Source organism: Carcharhinus amblyrhynchos, chromosome 28 (genome assembly GCF_965287045.1).
Source record: "Carcharhinus amblyrhynchos chromosome 28, sCarAmb.v2.hapA, whole genome shotgun sequence".
Lineage (NCBI taxonomy): Eukaryota > Metazoa > Chordata > Chondrichthyes > Carcharhiniformes > Carcharhinidae > Carcharhinus > Carcharhinus amblyrhynchos.
Window position 1 is genome coordinate 7,863,795 of NC_137351.1, and position 18,475 is coordinate 7,882,269.

At 45.3% G+C, this 18,475-nt stretch overlaps 1 protein-coding gene across 2 annotated transcripts in view; it reads left to right on the forward strand.

The window, feature by feature from the left end:
* Nucleotides 1-18,475, forward strand: part of rgma (repulsive guidance molecule BMP co-receptor a) — a 173,987-nt gene that overhangs the window by 129,370 nt on the left and 26,142 nt on the right. The window contains exon 1 of one of the 2 annotated variants that reach the window (XM_080214243.1): nt 825-1,246. The exons of the other annotated variant lie outside the window; for it this stretch is intronic. Coding sequence (XP_080070369.1) covers nt 1,233-1,246 — 14 coding nt within the window. The 5' untranslated portion in view covers nt 825-1,232. Of the gene's footprint in view, nt 1-824; nt 1,247-18,475 lie in introns of those variants that run through there. 2 annotated transcript variants of the gene reach the window in all.

Here is an 18,475-nt window from a genome sequence, read left to right on the forward strand (position 1 = left end):
GATACTGGACAGAGGGTAGTGGACAGAGGATAGTGGACAGAGGATACTGGACAGAGAATAGTGGACAGCTACATGTAGAGAGCTGATCGTTATGTTAAATGTTATGATTAACTTGAGGAGGAACAACAAAATAATCAGCCAGGCTGTCACAGCTCTGTGATCGTGAATAGATGAGGCAACTTTCTGCATCTTGGACACATCTGCGTCCAACATTGTGGAAATAGTTTTGTGCATTTCGCGTGCAACATACTAACAATATAAATGGCACCAAGCTTAGCACATTTGGCTGTTTAAAAAGCGCTTGGGGCGCCCAGAGGTTGTGATGGGCACTATATTAACGCAACTGTCCTGTGGGCTGAGCGCTTCTCCACTCTTATTTCTAGTGTTCCTGAAATCCGATGGGTCGCCATCCTCCCCGGCACGTACCCACATCAATTAAATCAGGGATTAAATGCAATTAATAAATGTCACAATCCCGACCTAACCGGCTGAGCAGACAGCAGTCCCTTAACCCCCGCAGTGATTTCACTTGGAAAATTAATTAGCTAATGTGACCTATTGACTCTGAAGTTGGCATCGATAGGTCGATTATATTATTTTCATTGCAAACATATTGTTAACTCCCATGGCACGAATCAAACCCTCAAATAAGTCTTGTTGAACTTTATTTTGCATGAGAGAACTTTGTTTCACATTGACTCATTTGTGTTCTGTCATTCCAGGGCTGTATTGGAATGAAATGTGTGTGTAAATCTTTTATTCCGCCCCCCGCTTCCCCAGCAACCACCTTCTCCCCATTCAAAACACACATTGTGATCTTGCATCAAATGAATCGCATTCCCAGTGTGTGTGTGTTGCAGTTTTTTTTCCCGTCTCTCTCTCTCTTACTCCCCGCTCTGCATTTTAACAAAGCTCTTAACACGTGGATGTTGTTGAAAGTCTGTGCCCATCGCTCTCCTGCATATTTCAGTGCTCTTTCTGCCTCACAGGCTGTGTGCAAATCAAACCCTCCCCAACACCCCACACCTCTGGTCGGGGCGATCTCGTCTGCAACAAGCCTTTTAGCAAACACACACAGAGGGGAAAAAAAAATTGAACGGGGGGAATCAACACAAGCGAAAAAAAAATCTCATAAACGCAGCTTCCTTTTCCCAGCCTAGGGGGGGGGGGTGTTGGAAGCAAAGAAGAGAGAAGCAAGAGCTGTCATCGCACCCACCTCGGACAACAGTTACATGCAGCAGCCAAGGTAAGCACAGAAGCGGCGGGACTGCAAGTAGAGTATCACCCGGAGCATTGCAAATAATATTTAGCACCGTGCTTTAATTGCTATAAATACTGCAGCCTAGCAATCCTGATAACAGAACCGCTCTGATCTCTGTCTGCTGTCCCAGATCAGATAGATTTCGCTATCTCCCCGTGAATTTAAGACTGATCTGTCAACCGGTGTGTGTGGAATTATATCAACGCTTTTTGAAAGATCGCGGTTTTCAGCTTACTCTGTGTGTTATTTTTCTCGATGCGTCTAGTTCTCTCTCTTACATTTTCTATCAGTTTCTCCCCCCCCCCACCACCTTACCTTGGTGCCCCGCCTCCCCCCCCCCCTTTTTGCAATAATAACTCAGGTTTATAAGTGATCTTAATTTTATGAATCGAGATGTGGCCTAATTTGAAATGTATTTGAATGAATGTGAGACTTGCAAATCCCCCAGTTGGCAAACGGATACACACAAACTGTTTCATTTGCAGGGACTTGTTGGGACTGGGGTGGGGGGGGGGGGGGTTGGCGGTTAAATGTTACATTTTATTTCATGCTCCAAATGTTTGCACTCGTTCAAGTGTGATTTTGTCTTTTTTTAAAAAGAATGACACACAGCAAACTTTAGATTATTAGAGAGATTGTCACAATGGTGACATTTGTAAATCGCCCCCGGACGTTGTATAGTTATCAACATCAGAATAAGGCGCTCAGGTTGGGTTGTGTTTAAGAAGGAACATTTGTGGTTTGCCAGTTGCATATTAAAGGGGTGGTTATGTTTAGATTGCCGCCTGTGTGTTATAATTGCCGGAGTGATCCGATTGTAATTGGTCTGCCAACACTCCCTGCTCTTTCTCATTCTCCCCCTCTCCTTCTACCATTCCTATCCTCTCCCATCAATCCCTACCCTCTCCTGCCATCCCTACCCTCTCCCACCATCCCTACTGTCTCCCATCAATCTCTACCCCCTCCTGCTATCCCTACCCTCTCCCACCCCTTACACTCTCCCACTATCCTTACCCTCTCCCACAAACCCCCCCTTCTCCTGCAAACCCCCCTCCACCCTCTCCCTCAAACCCCCCCACCCTCTCCCTCAAACCCCCCCACCCTCTCCCGCAAACACCCCCCCGCAAACAACCCCCCTCCACACCCTCTCCCGCAACCCCCCTCCACCCTCTCCTGCAAACCCCCCAACCCTCTCCCACAAACCCCCTCACCTTCTCCCACAAACCTCCCCCACCCTCTCCCGCAACACCCCCATCCTCTCCTGCAAACCCCCATCCACCCTCTCCTGCAAACCCCCCTCCACCCTCTCCCTCAAACCCCCCCACCCTCTCCCGCAAACACCCCACATCCTCTCCTGCAAACCCCCCTCCACCCTCTCCCGCAAACCCCCTCACCTTCTCCCACAAACCTCCCCCACCCTCTCCGTCAAACCCCCCACCCTCTCCCACAACCCCCCCACCCTCTCCCGCAAACCCCCTCCATCCTCTCCCGCAAATCCCCCACCCTCTCCCGCAAACCCCCCCTCTCCCGCAACCCCCCCACCCTCTCCTGCAAACCCCCCCCTCACCCTCTCCTGCAAACCCCCCCCTCACCCTCTCCCACCATCCATACCCTCTTCCACCATCCCAAGGTGCGCAGTGGTGAGCACTGGTGCCTCACAGCGTCAGTGTCCCGGGTTCGATTCCCGGGTTGGGTCAATGTCTGTACGGAGTCTGCACGCTCTCCCCGTGTCTGCGTGGGTTTCCTCTGGATGCTCTGGTTTCCTCCCACAATCCGAAAGACCTGCTGGTTAGGGTGCATTGGCTGTGCTAAATTCTGCCTCAGTGTACCCGAACAGGCGCCAGAGTGTGGCAAGTGGAGGATTTTCATGGTAATTTCATTGCAGTCTTAATTTAAGCCTTACTTGTGACAGTAATAAATAAACTTTATCCTCTACCACCCTCCCTGTACCTTAGCAAGAAGTCTCACAACAACAGGTCAAAGTCCAACAGGTTTATTTGGAACCATATTGGACTTTAACCTGGTGTTCTGAGACTTCTTACTGTGCCCACCCCAGTCCAACGCCGGCATATCCACATCCTTCTGTCTTAGGACAGGAATACAGTGGGAACAGAATGATACATTCAGTGAGAAGTGTATCTATTTATGTCCCTCTCAGAGACAAACAGCGACACCTTACGGGGTGGTCAAGAATGGGGAGGGGGGGGTCAAAACATTTTGTTAAACCTCCCCCCCCACTTATTAAAAAGCAGCCCCCCAGATATGTGTCAGCTGCTTTTGTCTCGTCTTCCCTGTCAGCCTAAGCAACCTTCAGTTCCCTTTGCCCGCAGTTGCAGTGGAAAGTGTTGCCTTATTGTCACATTCCTGACACATGTCAGTGGGTAAATTCAGATTTGCCTCCCCCCACCCCCACCAACTCCCCTCTTTTTTTGGGTGCGGATCAGTTTGCAAAGAATTTGAATCCGTTTTCCAAGTTGTTTATTTTTTTCTTTGCAAGTCCTACCCTGGCTGTTTTTAATGCCCACCGCTTCGGGGTGGGGGCATCTCTTCTCTCTCTGTTTTGCGGAACTAATTACAGAAATGCAGGTTCCCCGCGATCCCTAAAAGAGCGTTTGGGGCGAATTAATCGAATTTTCCGCGATTTTAATCAAATACATTTCGAAGGAGAGGAATCAGCAAGATCAAAACAGCTGAGTCAGGGGGGAAATCGACACGCCTGGACTTTTCCTGGACAGATTTCAGATCTTGTCGGTCTGACTGCTCAGACACTCGCCTATAAATTCATTGCCGTGTTCTTCAAACCGGAATATACACTCGGAGGAAATAGAATAATTAAAATTCCATCTGAAAATTATATTAATTGTTACTTAAATGCTGAATCACTTATTATTTCATTAGAACTATTTCCCCCCCCCTTCTTTATACTACACCAGATGTTGATTTCTTGAACACATGAAGGGAGCCCCTCATGAGGTGACTACAGGTTCATTGCATTCCAGTGTTTTTGCATTGCTTTTGTGTTTTGCAGTTAACCCAATGAATGTGCAGATTATTTGAGGCAGTCTTTACCCCATTCTGTACCCTCCTTATTCAAATTTGGTGTTGTGAGTGTTGGATAGTAACTAGTGAATCCAACACGGAAGTTATTGGGTGACAGTGGTTAGCACTGCTGCCTCCCAGCGCCAGGGACCCAGGTTAAATTCCGGCCTGGGGTCACTGTATGTGTAGAGTTTGCATGTTTTCCCCATATCTGCGAAGGTTTCCCCCGGGTGCTCCGGTTTTCTCCCACATTCCAAAGACGTGTGGGTTAGGTTGATTGCCCTTTAGTGTCAGCGGGATTAGTAGGGTAAATATGTGGGGTTATGGAGAAAGGACCTGGGTGGGATTGGTGTCAGTGCAGGTCTCGATGGGCTGAATGGCCTCTTTCTGCACTGTAGAGATTCTGGGCAGGATTTTACGACCTCGTTCGGGCAAGACTGGAAATTTCCACCTGAGGTCAACGGAGATTTCCATTGTCAGACTATTGCCTGCGCCGATTCCATGCGGGAGAGGTGGTATCTTCTTAAATGGCAGAGCAAACATGATGGGCTGAATGGCCTCCTTCTGCTCACCTGTCTTATGGTATCCCAGCTTGGCAGAGCAGCATTGAGGGAGCTTTATTTTAACCACGTATCCGAACTGAAAGGCATTTAAGGGGATGCTTGGTAAATATAAAAGGGTCCAGTGGAACAAAAGGATATTTCAGGTGGGTTTAATTGAATAGGGTGGGAGAAGGTTAGTGAGGAGCGTAAACACCAGAAGGGACCAGGTGGGTCCAATGACCAGTTTCTGTACTGTGAATTCCATAGTAATTCTACATAAATCCTCCACATACCTCTGTAGATTTTCAAATGCATTTCAAATGCTGCAATATGGCTTGGGATTCCATGGAAGAGTGTCATTATATAAGTTCAAGCCTCACTTTTTGTGTTCTTTCTATAAAATGACATTTTAGAGGTTTCCATGTAGCTGACAGCAGCAGGAACCATGTTTCTGTGGGCTCGTTAATCTGGAGCCATGAACTGTGACATCTCCCAACATGCTAAATTCAGTGATCATGTCACAGTTATGTGATGATGCAAATACAGAATTACATTTAATTTATTCTTGTTACAAGCGTAGGGATACAGTGAAAGTTATTGTTTCTTGTGCGTCATGCAGACAAAGCATACCATACATAGAGGAGAAGGAAAGGAGAGGGTGCAGAATATAGTGTTGCTGTTACAGATAGGGTGTAAGTTTAATTACTAGTGTCACAAGCTGGCTTACATCAATGCAGCAATGAAGTTACACTGAAAATCCCCTTGTCACTACACTTCAGTGCCTGTTTGGGTACATTGAGGGAGAATTTAGCATGGCCAATGCATCTCATCTGCACATCTTTGGACTGTGGGAGGAAACCCATGCAGACACAGGAGAATATGCAGACTCCAGACAGACAGTGACCTAAGCCAGGTATCGAACCCAGGTTCCTGGTGCTGTGAGGCAGCCATGCTAACCACTGTGCCACTGAGATAGGGTGTAGAGAAAGATCATTTTAATATATGGTAGGTACATTCAAAAGTCTGATGGCAGCAGGGAAGAAGCTGTTCTTGAGTTGATTGATACACGTTCTCAGACTTCTCTTCCTGATGGAAGAAGGGGGAAGAGAGTATGTCAGTGATGGGACAAGTCACAGTGTCAATGCACTGATGGTAGCCAGGTAAGGTGGATGGAGTTGTGATACAGATCAGCCATGATCCCTTTGAATGCCCAAACAGGCTGAAGGACCTCCTCCTTTTCCTATCATAGAATTGTCAAGCACCGAAGGAAGCCGTTCAGTGCAATGTGTCCACACCGGTTCTCCAAACAGACATTATGATTATGTTTCTATGTAGCGCAGGCATGGCACAATGAATGCCTTTGTTCTACCTGGGTACACTCCTGGGTATTTTCCTCCCTCCATACTAATAGATTTTTTTTGCCTTTATGTTTTAATCGCTCTAACCCTTGAAATCCAACCCCCACCTTCCCCAGCCATTGGTAAACATTCGGTGTGAAAGGGTAACAAACAAACGAGTCCATGAATAATTTTTGATACCAGAATGCCTCCACAGGATTTCTCTTATCTTTCTCGATAAGCAGTTGACTTCATTTTAGATTAAAATTATTAAATACATTTATTTGACAAAAGATGAACAAACAACTTAAAGCCAATAACATAATATCTACTTCCTTGAAAGACAAAATGTTGACTATTCTTTACAGCCTATTTCCAGACAAATAGTTTTGTAATTCCAACTACTGCAAGAGCAGTGATAAGCTAAAACTGAACCTCTTTAGCAGTTCCAAACTGACTGTGCAATTCAAAGCTACATCCCCTTAAATATTTCCAAAGACTCACTAAATTAGAGTAACACAGAAACCAGAAGCAGGAGGAGGCCATTCTGCCCTTTGCGCCTGCTCCGCCATTCATTTTGATCATGGCTGATCATCAAATTCAATATCCTGATCCCACTTTCCCCTCCATATCCCAGGATCCCTTTAGTCCCAAGAGCTATTATCTAATTTCTAATCAGACAACATATTGGCCTCAATTACTTTCTGTGGTAGCGAATTCCACACATTCACCACCCTCTGGGTGAAGAAATTTCTCCTCATCTCAGTTCTAAAAGGTTTACCCCTTACCCTCAAGCTACGACTTCTAGTTCTGGACTCTCCCACCAAAGGAACATCCTTTCTGAGATCTACCCTGTCTAACTCTGTCAGAATTTTATAATTTCTATGAGATCCCCTCTCACTCTCTGAAACGCCAGAGAATATAATCCCAACTATCAATCACATTGAAAAACACCTGATTGTTATAGACACAACCACATAAATGACACAGTTTGTGCTTGTTAATAGCTAGTTTGACCCTCCCTCACGTTTTTGCAGTCAGTTTAAATAAATCTTTGAGTGTTGAATTAAACTTGAGGCACAATTCGGACTGTTGTGGCTTTCCTTTCAAATTCCGTCTGTCTGAGTTAGAGTTTTCCAAACATAAAAGAAGATGGAACTGCTTCATATTTTTTGTTAAATTGTACATGGTACAAGTGTGGTTCTGCCGTTACGATTTTGGCAGCAGCCAACACGGGGGCTGCAACCAGTTCACTGTCTGTGCTTGGAAGCATCTGGCATGTCGGTCTTCTGACTGAGACCTGGCTCCAAACAACAGTTTAAAGCCATGTGTGATCTCACAGCCGACTTACACCAAGTCCCGTTCGCCCATCAGAGGGTGACGCCTTCATTTTAAAACAACCCTCTTTGCTTTCTAATCCGCCTGTGATTGTTATCCTCTCTCTCTCTCTCTCTCTGTAACCTCCTCCAGTCCTACGACCCTGTGGGATCTCTGTGTTCCTCCTCTTGCACATCCCCAATTTTCATTGCTCAACAACTGGCATCCGTGCATTCAGCTCCCTAGATTTTGGAATTCTCTCTCCAAACCTCTTTTGAATCAGAGAATCCCTGCAGTGCAGAAGGAGGCCATTTGGCCCATCGAGACTACGCCCATCCCACCAAGCTCATATCCCCATTACCCCATGTATTTACTCTGCTAATGCCCCTGACACTAAGGGACAATTTAGAATGACCAATCCATCTAACCTCCTCCTCTCCCTGCTCCATTAACCTTCTTAAAACCAACCTCTTTGATCAAGACCTGTCCTAATATCTCGTTACGTGGCTCAGTAGCACCTATTTGATTCTGGGGATATATTTGCTACATTAAGGGCGTAATATCAGTGCAAGTTGTTGTTGTTGTTGATTCCCAGTTCCTGGTCTCCACATCTTTTATCTATCGGGACATTGGCAAGGATGAATCCTCTTCATTTTTCACAGGATACTTTCCCCCTCTATAATGGTGATACACTGTTAGCCTAACGGTAGAATCATAAAAACCCTACAGTGCAGAAGGAGGCCATTTAGCCCATCGAGTTTGCACTGACAACAATCCCCTCTATTCCTTATCCCTGTAACCCCACATATTTATCCTGCTAATCCCTCTAACATACACATCCCGGGATACGAAGGGGCATTTTAGCATTTCTAAAGCACCTGACCCGCCCATCTTTGGACTGTGGGAGGAAACTGGAGCACCCAGAGGAAACCCACATAGACACGGGGAGGACATGCAAAGTCTACACAGACAATGACCCAAACCAGGAATCTAACCCAGCTCCATGGAGCTGTGAGGCAGCAATGCTAATCACTGTACCACCATGCCACCTGGATCTCCCTCATGTCTGGATTGTCCAAGCCTGAGATTTTGTACCATTGATATAGACTCCAGTTCTCACATCAATGGACCATCCCTGAGATCAGGCAGAAGTGCACAGGTCAGAAAGTGAAGTGCATGGTGTTGGATGTCCTTGCACCTTTCTCCTAGATGTACCTTTGCTACCATTATTGCTCATTCCACACACATAATCAGGTCAAATTCAGACAGTTGGCAAACATACCAGTTTGAGGAACTATTCCCAATGTAAACATATGAAAATGGACATTCCCCTTGGTCATAGCTCTATAAGAAGGTGTATGGGAAATAAGCGAGAAACATTCATTAACTGGGCCACTGCTGTTTAGAATATCTAGAAATGACTTGGACGTAGGGACAGAGATACAAAGTTTCCCAAGTTTGCGAATGATAGAAGAATGGATACGGATAGATGATGGCGCTGGGCTGAAAAGTTGCAAATTTGATGTGGACAAATGCACACTTAGTGATAAGACTGTCTAGGCCTCAACTTTCCAAAGCTTCAGGATCACAGAAAAAAAACCAAAGTGCTTGCCATATTTCACATCTGGAGAGTCCAGTCCAGACTTACTTCCTCTAAAAAAAATTGTTTGTGTAAAAGGCATTCAGTGGAACATCCTGGGAAACTGAGGAGCTTCCAACAATCTGCATTGATGTTACAGTGAGTTGTCGCAAAAAATGTTTATACAGATCAGCCTGCTTTACACTGTGGATCTTCCAAGCTTATTTTACAATAATCTCACTTCAAAAGTACTTCATTGACTATAAAGTGCTGTAGGATGCCTTCAGATGTTGTTTACACGCTACCATAAGGTTGTATTTTTTTTTCTATTTTTCTCCCAATTTCTTCTCTCCTGGGCTTGGAAAGGAATTGACTTTCTCAAATTGCTTATCTGAGGTTGAGATTAACACACATTGGTGAGGTGGAGTTAAAAGAGCTTTACTTTTTCTACTATGGTGCACCTGGCTTGGGAGTGGAGGGCAGCTTAACATTAATAATGTAAAGAATGTTACATTGGTGTAGTAGGAGGATCACAAGAGATAGAAGCAGGAATAGGCCACCAGGCCTTTCAGGCCTGCCCCGCCATTCAATATGATCATGGCTGATCTATGCTGACCCCAACACCTTCTCTGTGCCATTTCCCCTTCGCCCCCTGTTCCTCGATCGATCAAATATTTATTCACCTCCACTTTGAATACTTCTAATGATCCAGCCTCCTCTACCCTTTTTGGGGCAGAGAATTCCAGAGATTCACCGCCCTTTGTGAGAAGGCATTTCTACATCTCAGTTTTAAATAATCGGGCCTTTATCTTGTAGCTATGTCCCCTTGTTCAAGACTCTCTCACTGGTGAAAACATGTCATCCTCCACCCTGTCAAGTCCTGTCAGGATCTTATATGTAAATCTTTGAAGATTGCCCAAATCTCTCATGTGAACAGGAAGCAGAGAGTGTATTGGATTTGCTATGTGTCTAACTGACTCACGGTGAATTGAATCACTGCTTAACCAATAGCAGCTGCTGTCTGGAAGAGATTTGCTCCCAGATGTAATTCCTATCTCTTGTATCATTCCCCACTCGTTTCCTCCATTGCTCTCCCGAAAGCACTCACTCAGTCCTGCTGTAAGGTTTGCCAAATAGTCAATCCATGTGTCGACCTAAGCGCTGGCAACCTGCTTAATTGCAGAAGGGAGGGGAGGACTAACCTTCGTCTGAAACACCACCGCACACACGCACCTTCCAGGGAGTGTCATGGGCGGGAAAACTGGCTGATTTCACTTCCCTCTCCACAGCCCAGGGGCACCAAGGACACATGAAGTGCCCCTTTTCCTGCCCGTGTGTTACAGAACTTGTTATCAAGGAAGCAAGTGCTCTGTCCTGGTGATACGCAATGGTGATGCCAGCAAGTTGGCATGTTCCAACTCATCGTCTGCGCAGATGTTTTGATTCTTGACTTTGGTTTTAGGTGTCAGAGTTTCTCTGTATAATTCACGGCAATGTCTGGGCACCTCACAGATTGGTCATTGATAATTTGTCCGTGTAATAAGTCTGCGGAGGCAGAAGTCTTTTCACAAAAATCCCTTTATTTACAACTCTAACAGCAGTACACAGAGTGCTATCACTCAGCAGTCTATCGCTGGGGCTGTCAGAGGGATGGATGCTCCCAGTTAAGTATTTCTTTTGACAGCCCGACGAGTTAACAAACTCAAATTAACTTCGGGACAAATTAAGAGGAGCAGCCCCCTAAAAAGGAAGGGAGGACGGCCTAAACAGAAACCAAAGTCCAAAGGAAACTTACAATCACATTTTGATTTAATGTTTTAAGGGTCTATAACACACCCCAGTCCCTGCAGTGCCCAGCGGGCGCGGAAGGCATCAACTGCGCCTGTGGACACCGCATGCTCCCTCTCCAGGGACACCTGGCCGCGAACGTAGCCACGGTAGAGGGGCAGGCAGTCGGGATGGATGGCCCCATCGATCGCCCGCTGCCTTGGATCTATTGATGGCGTGTCTCGCCAGGCCCAGGAGCAGGTTGCTCCCAGTTAAATACAAGGCTAAAACTCACTGATCAGCCTATCAATTGGATCCTTAATCAGGGAGTTCATATTCTAATAGGCCAACCTCAGTGGGCTGATTGAAGTTATTATAGTCCATGCTTGTTTTTCTGTTCTGCATATAATTCTTCCCTCTCTGTTACTTCATCTAACTCTTATCAACATATACTTCGATTCCCTCCTCCCTCCTGCACTTATCAAGCTTCCCTTTAAATATGTCAATGCTATTTACCCCAACCACCCAGTAGTGATTTGATTTTGATTTGATTTATTATTGTCACACGTATTAGTATACAGTGAAAAGTAGTGTTTCTTGCGTGCTATACAAACAAAGCATACTGTTCACAGAGAAAGAAAGGAGACACTGCAGAATGTAGTGTTACAGTCATAGCTAGGGTGTAGAGAAAGATCAACTTAATGCAAGGTAGGTCCATTCAAAAGTCTGACAGCAGCAGGGAAGAAGCTGTTCTTGAGTCGGTTAGTACATGACTTCAGACTTTTGTATCATTTTCCCAATAGAAGAAAGTGGAGAGAGAATGTTGGGGTGCGGAGGGTCCTTAATTATGCTGTATTTTGATCATAAACTTCACATCACCTTTTGCCTTGTATTATTTCCTTTATCATTTAATCTCGCCCACCTTTCACTCCTCAAGCCTTCTCTTCAGTTCATTCTTATCTGCATTCCTTTCTTAAAAGCTGTACATCCACTGTGCTCGCAGTTCTGGTGAAAGGTCATTGAACTGAAACTTTGGCACTGATTTTTCACTTTGTGCGAGAGCATGGGCAGCATTGTGACTTGGTCACGGTGTTAATGTGGCTTAGTGTTTCAGAAGGGAGGGACTGATGAGATAGAGGTTTCATCTAAGGAGGGTGTGAGAGAGTAGAGGTCAAACAGAACCAGTAGATACTGGGGGGAGGGGAGGGAGGACCGAGGAGCAAGTTAGAATGTGAGTGCGTTCTGAGATGTATAACTGGAGGAGATTACTAGGGTGTAAAATGAAAACGTAGGAGAAAGGTCTTAGAGGTAATCTACAAACTGTGACCTTTACTTCCCACTCATTCTAGCTCCAGCATTTCTTTCCTCACTAAAAGAGTGACCACATTGGCTTTCTTTATTTTCTCCTTGGCCCTGAACGGTGCAGTATAGATGGACACCAATTGTCCTGCAGACTTGAACACACAAATTAGGCTGACAATGCAGTGCAGTAATGAGGGAGCATTGCACTGCTGGAGGTTGCAGTTTGGATTAAACAATGAATTTAGACTCTGCATCCCTGTACCCAGATGAAATTAAAAGATTCCATTAAAATAGTTGGAAAAAAGTGATGTCTTGGTCAAGATTCCTCCTGCAACCAGCACCTGTATAAATACATTCTGCGGCCTTTCATTCAGTTTACCCTCTGTGTGATCTTGCTGCGTGCAAATTGGCCTCTGTGTTTACTTACATTAGTGACTGCACTGGAAAAGTATTTTGCGAAGTTTTAAGACATTTTCAGGATGTGATAGGTGCCACTTAAGGGAAGGCTCTCCTTACTTAGGGAAGTCTCACTTGCATTATCAAGAGAAGCAATGCAAGTTTGCCTTTTCTGAGGATTAGCACTGCTGCCTCACAGCGCCAGCGAGCCTGGTTCAATTCCAGCTTTGGGTGACAGTGTGTGTGAAGTTTGCATGTTCTCTCTGTGTCAGCATGGGTTTCCTCCGGGTGCTCCAGTTTCCTCCCACAGTCCGAAAGATGTGCTGGCTAGGTGCATTGGCCTTGCTAAGTTCTCTGTCAGTGTGCCTGAACAAGCACCGGAGTATGGTGACTAGGGGATTTTCACAGTAACTTCATTGCAGTGTTAATGTAAGCTTGCTTGTGACACTAATAAATAAATTTAAATAATATGTCTTCAGGTCATTCTGAACATCAAATTGTGTTAAATGTTTTACAATGTGGAAAGTCGTGTGTAAGTGCCAGAAATGTAGTATTATGCCAGTGAAATCTCAGCATGTTCTGATCTCTGCACATTGATAGAGCACCACATCAAATTGACTATCTAGCACAGACGAAAAAGTAGGAGGGACAGTGTAGCCCACCCACCTCCATGTCGCAGCCAAACAAAAGCAAATCCAATTTGCTGAAAGAACAAGCTCATAGAATTCTGATACCTGTATTGGCAAAGTATAAACGGGCGTCTGGTTTGATGCCAACACTAGTCGTTTGATCTCCCCTTGATCTTGTGCCACCTTTATTTGTGCTCCACACTTTCACAATTGTTTTATTAACAGATTCCAGGATTGCAATGATGTTGGCCCTGTAACCTCAAACCAGTTCTTCTTGTAAGCCAAGCCAGTCACCAAAATACCGTACCAGTCTTTTGTCTCCCAGCCCAGGTGTCTGCCCTATATTGGATAAGAATGGGCTAGGTGACTGCTGCTTTATTTAATTTAAACTGCCATCTCACAGCTACGTCACTTTTAACTCTTTTTTTGATTTGATTTATTATTGTCACATGTATTAGTAAAGAGTGAAAAGTATTGTTTCTTGCGTGCTATACAGGCAAAGAATACTGTTCATAGAGAAGGAAAGGAGAGAGTGCAGAATGTTGTGTTACAGTTATAGCTAGGGTGTTGAGAAAGTTCAACTTAGTGCAAGGTAGGTCCATTTAGATGTCTGACAGCAGCAGGGAAGAAGCTGTTCTTGAGTCGGTTGGTATGTGATCTCAGACTTTTGTATCTTTTTCCAGACGGAAGAAGGTGGAAGAGAGAATGTCCGGGGTGCGTGGGGTGCTTAATAATGCTCGCTGCTTTTCCGAGGCAGCAGGAAGTGTAGGCAGAGCCAATAGATGGGAGGCTGTTATGTGTGATGAACTGGGCTACATTCACAACCCTTTGTAGTTTCTTACTGTTTTGGGCAGAGCAGGAGCCATACCAAGGTGTGATACATCCAGAAAGAATGCTTTCTCTGGCTGACGCAATGTCGTCCGTGACTAGCACTCTCACCTCAAGTCAGAAGGTTGTGGGTTGAAATCCCACTGGAAGACAGAATGGAGACAGACGCTCCAGCACAAAGACGAGTTGCTGCACTGTTGGAGGTATCGTCTTTTGGTCAAGATATTTAACTGAGGTCCCCATCTGCCTCCTCAATTGGTGTAAAGGATCCCAAGCCACTACTCAAAGAGAAACAGGAATGTTTTCTCTAGTGTCCAGGGCAATATTTATCACTCAACAATATCACTAAATCGGATTATCTGGTCATTTCCACATTGCTGTTTGTGGGGGCTTTCTGTGTGCAAATTGCTTGCACCTCTTGCTAAATTACAGTAGTGACTGCATTTTTAAAGTTCTCTGTCTTCTGTAAAGTGCTTTGGGATGCTAAGGTCATGAAAGATGTGATTTATATGCAATATGGTGCCTGTTAAAGTCTACAAGATTACGAGAGATGTGGACAGAGTGGATAGTCAGAAGCTTTACCAGGGTGGATGAGTCAGTTACTAGGGGGCATAAGTTTAATGTGCGAAGGGCAAGGTTTAAAGAAGATGTACAAGGCAGGTTTTTTACACAGAGGGTGATGGGTGTCTGGAACCCGTTGCTAAGAGAGGTAGTGGAAGCGGATATGATAGTAACTTTTAAGGGGCATCTTGAGAAATACATGAATAGGATGGGAATAGAGGGATACAGTCTCCAGAAGGGTAGGGGGTTTTCGTTCAGTTGGGCAGCATGGTCGGTGCAGGCTTGGAGGGCCGAAGGGCCTGTTCCTGTACTGTAATTTTCTTGGCTCTTCATAAATGCAAGTGTTTCTATTTAGCTAAGACTCTGGTGATGATAACTCTCAGTTGGTGACTTTGTTCCCTTTTCCTGTTCCTCTCTTCCATTTTCTTCCTTATTACTCAGATGGTGCAATGGCAGTCTCACTGGATTAGTAATCCAGAGACCCAGGATAATGTTCTGGGGACCTGGGTTCAAATCCCACTGGGGCAGATGGTGAAATTTGAATTCAGTAAAAATCTGGGATGCAAAGTCTAATGATGGTGATCGATTGTCACCTGCTTCATTAATGTACTTTGGAGAAGAAAATCTGTTGCCCTCATCCAGTCTGGCCCATGTGTGACTGCAGAGCCACAGCAATTCTTCAGGGTGGCAAAAAAATGCTGTGAGGCCCACACCCCATTGATCGGAGTTACCTACACTCAGGGTGGCAGGTGGGGACACAAGGATTGGCTCGGGCATCCCTGGGACAAGGATTATAATGTGGACAAGGGCTATTATGCAACCAGCATAGTCAAGAATCCCACGCACCCCGGACATTCCCTCTTCCATCTTCTTCCATCAGGAGAAAAATACAAAAGTCTGAGGTTACATAAGAACATAAGAAATAGGAGCAGGAGTAGGCCATCTAGCCCTTCAAGCCTGCCCCGCCATTCAATAAGATCATGGCTGATCTGTCGTGGCTCAGTTCCACATCCCCACCCTCTCCCCATAACCCTTAATCCCCTCGCTTATCAAAAACCCATCAACCCGCGTCTTAAAAATATTTAGCGAGGCAGCCTCCACCACTTCAACGGGCAGAGAATTCCAGAGATTCACCACCCTTTGAGTGAAGAAGTTCCTCCTCAACTCCGTTCTAAACCGCCCCCCCTTTATCTTGAGGCTGTGCCCCCTAGTCCTACTGTCCTTTCTGAGCGGGAAGAGTCTCTCCACCTCTATCCCATCCATCCCGTTCATCACCTTATACGTCTCAATGAGATCTCCCCTCATTCTTCTAAACTCTAACGAGTACAAGCCTAGTTTATTCAGCCTCTCCTCATAGCTCAACCCCCTCAACTCCGGTATCAGCCTAGTAAACCTCCTCTGCACTCCCTCCAAGGCCAAAATATCCTTGCGTAAGTACGGTGACCAAAACTGCACACAGTACTCCAGCTGCGGCCTCACCAATGCCCTATACAGCCGCAGTAAGACCTCCCTACTTTTATATTCAATCCCCCTTGCTGTGAAGACCAGCATCCCATTAGCCTTCCTGACCACCTGCTGCACCTGCAGGCTGGGTTTTTGCGACTCATGCACAAGGACCCCGAGGTCCCTCTGCACCGTCGCATGCTGCAGTTTTTCACCACGTAAGTAATAGTCCTTCCTACCATTATTCCTACCAAAGTGGACCACCTCGCACTTACCAACATTAAATTCCATTTGCCATTTCCTGGCCCATTCGCCCAGCCTATCTAGATCCTTCTGCAGACTCTCCACACCCTCCGCGCAATTTGCCGTTCCATCAATCTTGGTGTCATCAGCAAATTTCGACACCATACACTCGGTTCCCTCCTCCAGATCATCTACATAAATGGTAAATAGCTGAGGCCCCAGCACTGACCCCTGGGGCACTCCACTAGTCACCAACCAACTCAAGAACAGCTTTTTCCCTGCTGCTGTCGGACTTTTGAATGGACTTACCTTGCATTACGTTGATCTTTCTCTACACCCTAGCTATGACTGTAACACTACATTCTCCTTTTCTTCTCTATGAACAGTACATGAACAGCACAAGAATACTTTTCTAATGCTATGCTAATACATGTGACAATAATAAATCAAATCAAAATTAAAGTCAGGCACCCTGATCGCTACCCAGTGATTGGGCATCAGGTAGAGAGAGGATCACGTTCTGCATTGATTGATGCTTTTGTGGCAGAATATCAGCTGACTCACAGCTGGGGCATAGGAGCAACGTTGCTTTGGGCCAGTGGCATGCAATAGAACCAAGTCCTGGCAGCACCGCTGCCTACACAGCAGAAGAAAAGATTCTGGACCAAATGAACTGCCAAGTGTAATGGCACAGTGGTTAGCACTGCGGCCTCACAGCGCCAGGGACCTGGGTTCAATTCCTGGCTTGGGTCACTGTCTGTGCGGAGTCTGCACATTCTCCCTGTGTCTGCGTCGGTTTCCTCCGGGTGCTCCGATTTCCTCCCACAGTCCAAAAGACATGCTGGTTAGGTGCATTGGTCATGCTAAATTCTCCCTCAGTGTACCCGAACAGGTGCTGGATTGTGGCAACTGGGGGATTTTTCACAGTAACTTCACTGCAGTGTTAACGTAAGCCTACTTGTGACACTAATAAAGAAACATTAAACTTTAATGACATTCCAGGTTTTTAAAACTCCACTTTTCCTTTCAAAAATAAACTTAGAGCAAAAAAAGAGAGACTCTTCCAACCACTTGGCTAAAAGTTAAAGCTGTAAAAGGACCTGGTTCTGTTCTTGCTGCTAATGGCACAGATTGTTGCCTTGTTGGATTAACATATTTATGCTCACATTTCCCAATTTTCTCTCATCTGGTTTTAAACAGCGTTAAATGTATTTAAAGCATCCGTCAAGAGAATGAGAGATTTCTAGACAAAAATCTATTGAGGAAACGATAATGATCTCTATAACTTGGGGTTAGAAACCAAAGTCAAGCTCACTACTTGTTTCAAGTGAATCTTACCAACTCCCAGCCCTCCCCTTTGAATGGGTGCCTCTGATGGTTTTGTGGGTAGGTGCGTTGTTGTACTGAGTCAGCTCAAATTGGCGAGATGCAGATTCTCTTTCTGGCCCTGTGTTGACCCAACAGTCTCTCTCTCTGTCTCGAACCTGCCTGAAACCAGTCCCATGCTGGATGAGTGCAGACACCCCGTCATATTGCTGGGTTTACGCAGTGTAACATAAGAGCTCCAATGCAGGTTCTCCATCGCTGCAGGAGCCAGGATCCCCGGGAGCTTTTGGATTCCCAAGTGTTCGTTCATTTTCCTAACAGCCAACAGGCTCCAGTTCAGGCGATGTTAAGTGCCGTGACTCCTATTCACACTCTGAACTGGCAGCCATGAATTATAGTCTTCAAAAAGTCAAAAGGACCAAAGTAGGAAAGAAGTATGACTTGAAAATACTGTTTAAAGGAATTAAATTGATTTTCCAGTTCTGAATGTAGTGCTGTGCAACTGCTTCTAAATCAAATGATCTCGCTGTTACCAGAATCACAATGGGGAAACCTTTCTCTTCCGTTCTTTGTCAGCCCGTCTATCATTCTGTTTCTCTCTCCCAGTCCCCTCCCTTTCTCTCTCCAGCCTTTTCCTTCTGCCTTTCTATCTCAGAGTTGTTTTTCCCTGATGTAGTTTCAAATTTCTATCTTTCATGAGATAATTCTCCCTCTCTTTCACATTCTCTGGAAATAATCTGTCTTTTTTTAAATCTCTGTCAGTTCCTCTCTGATTCTGAAACTCTGACAATTTTCAGTGCTTTGTCTTCCTCTGGCTACCTGTTTATCTGACTGATTATATCCACGTCTCTCTCTCTCTAACTGATTCCTTTTCTCTCTGATTTCTCTCACTTACTGATTCATTC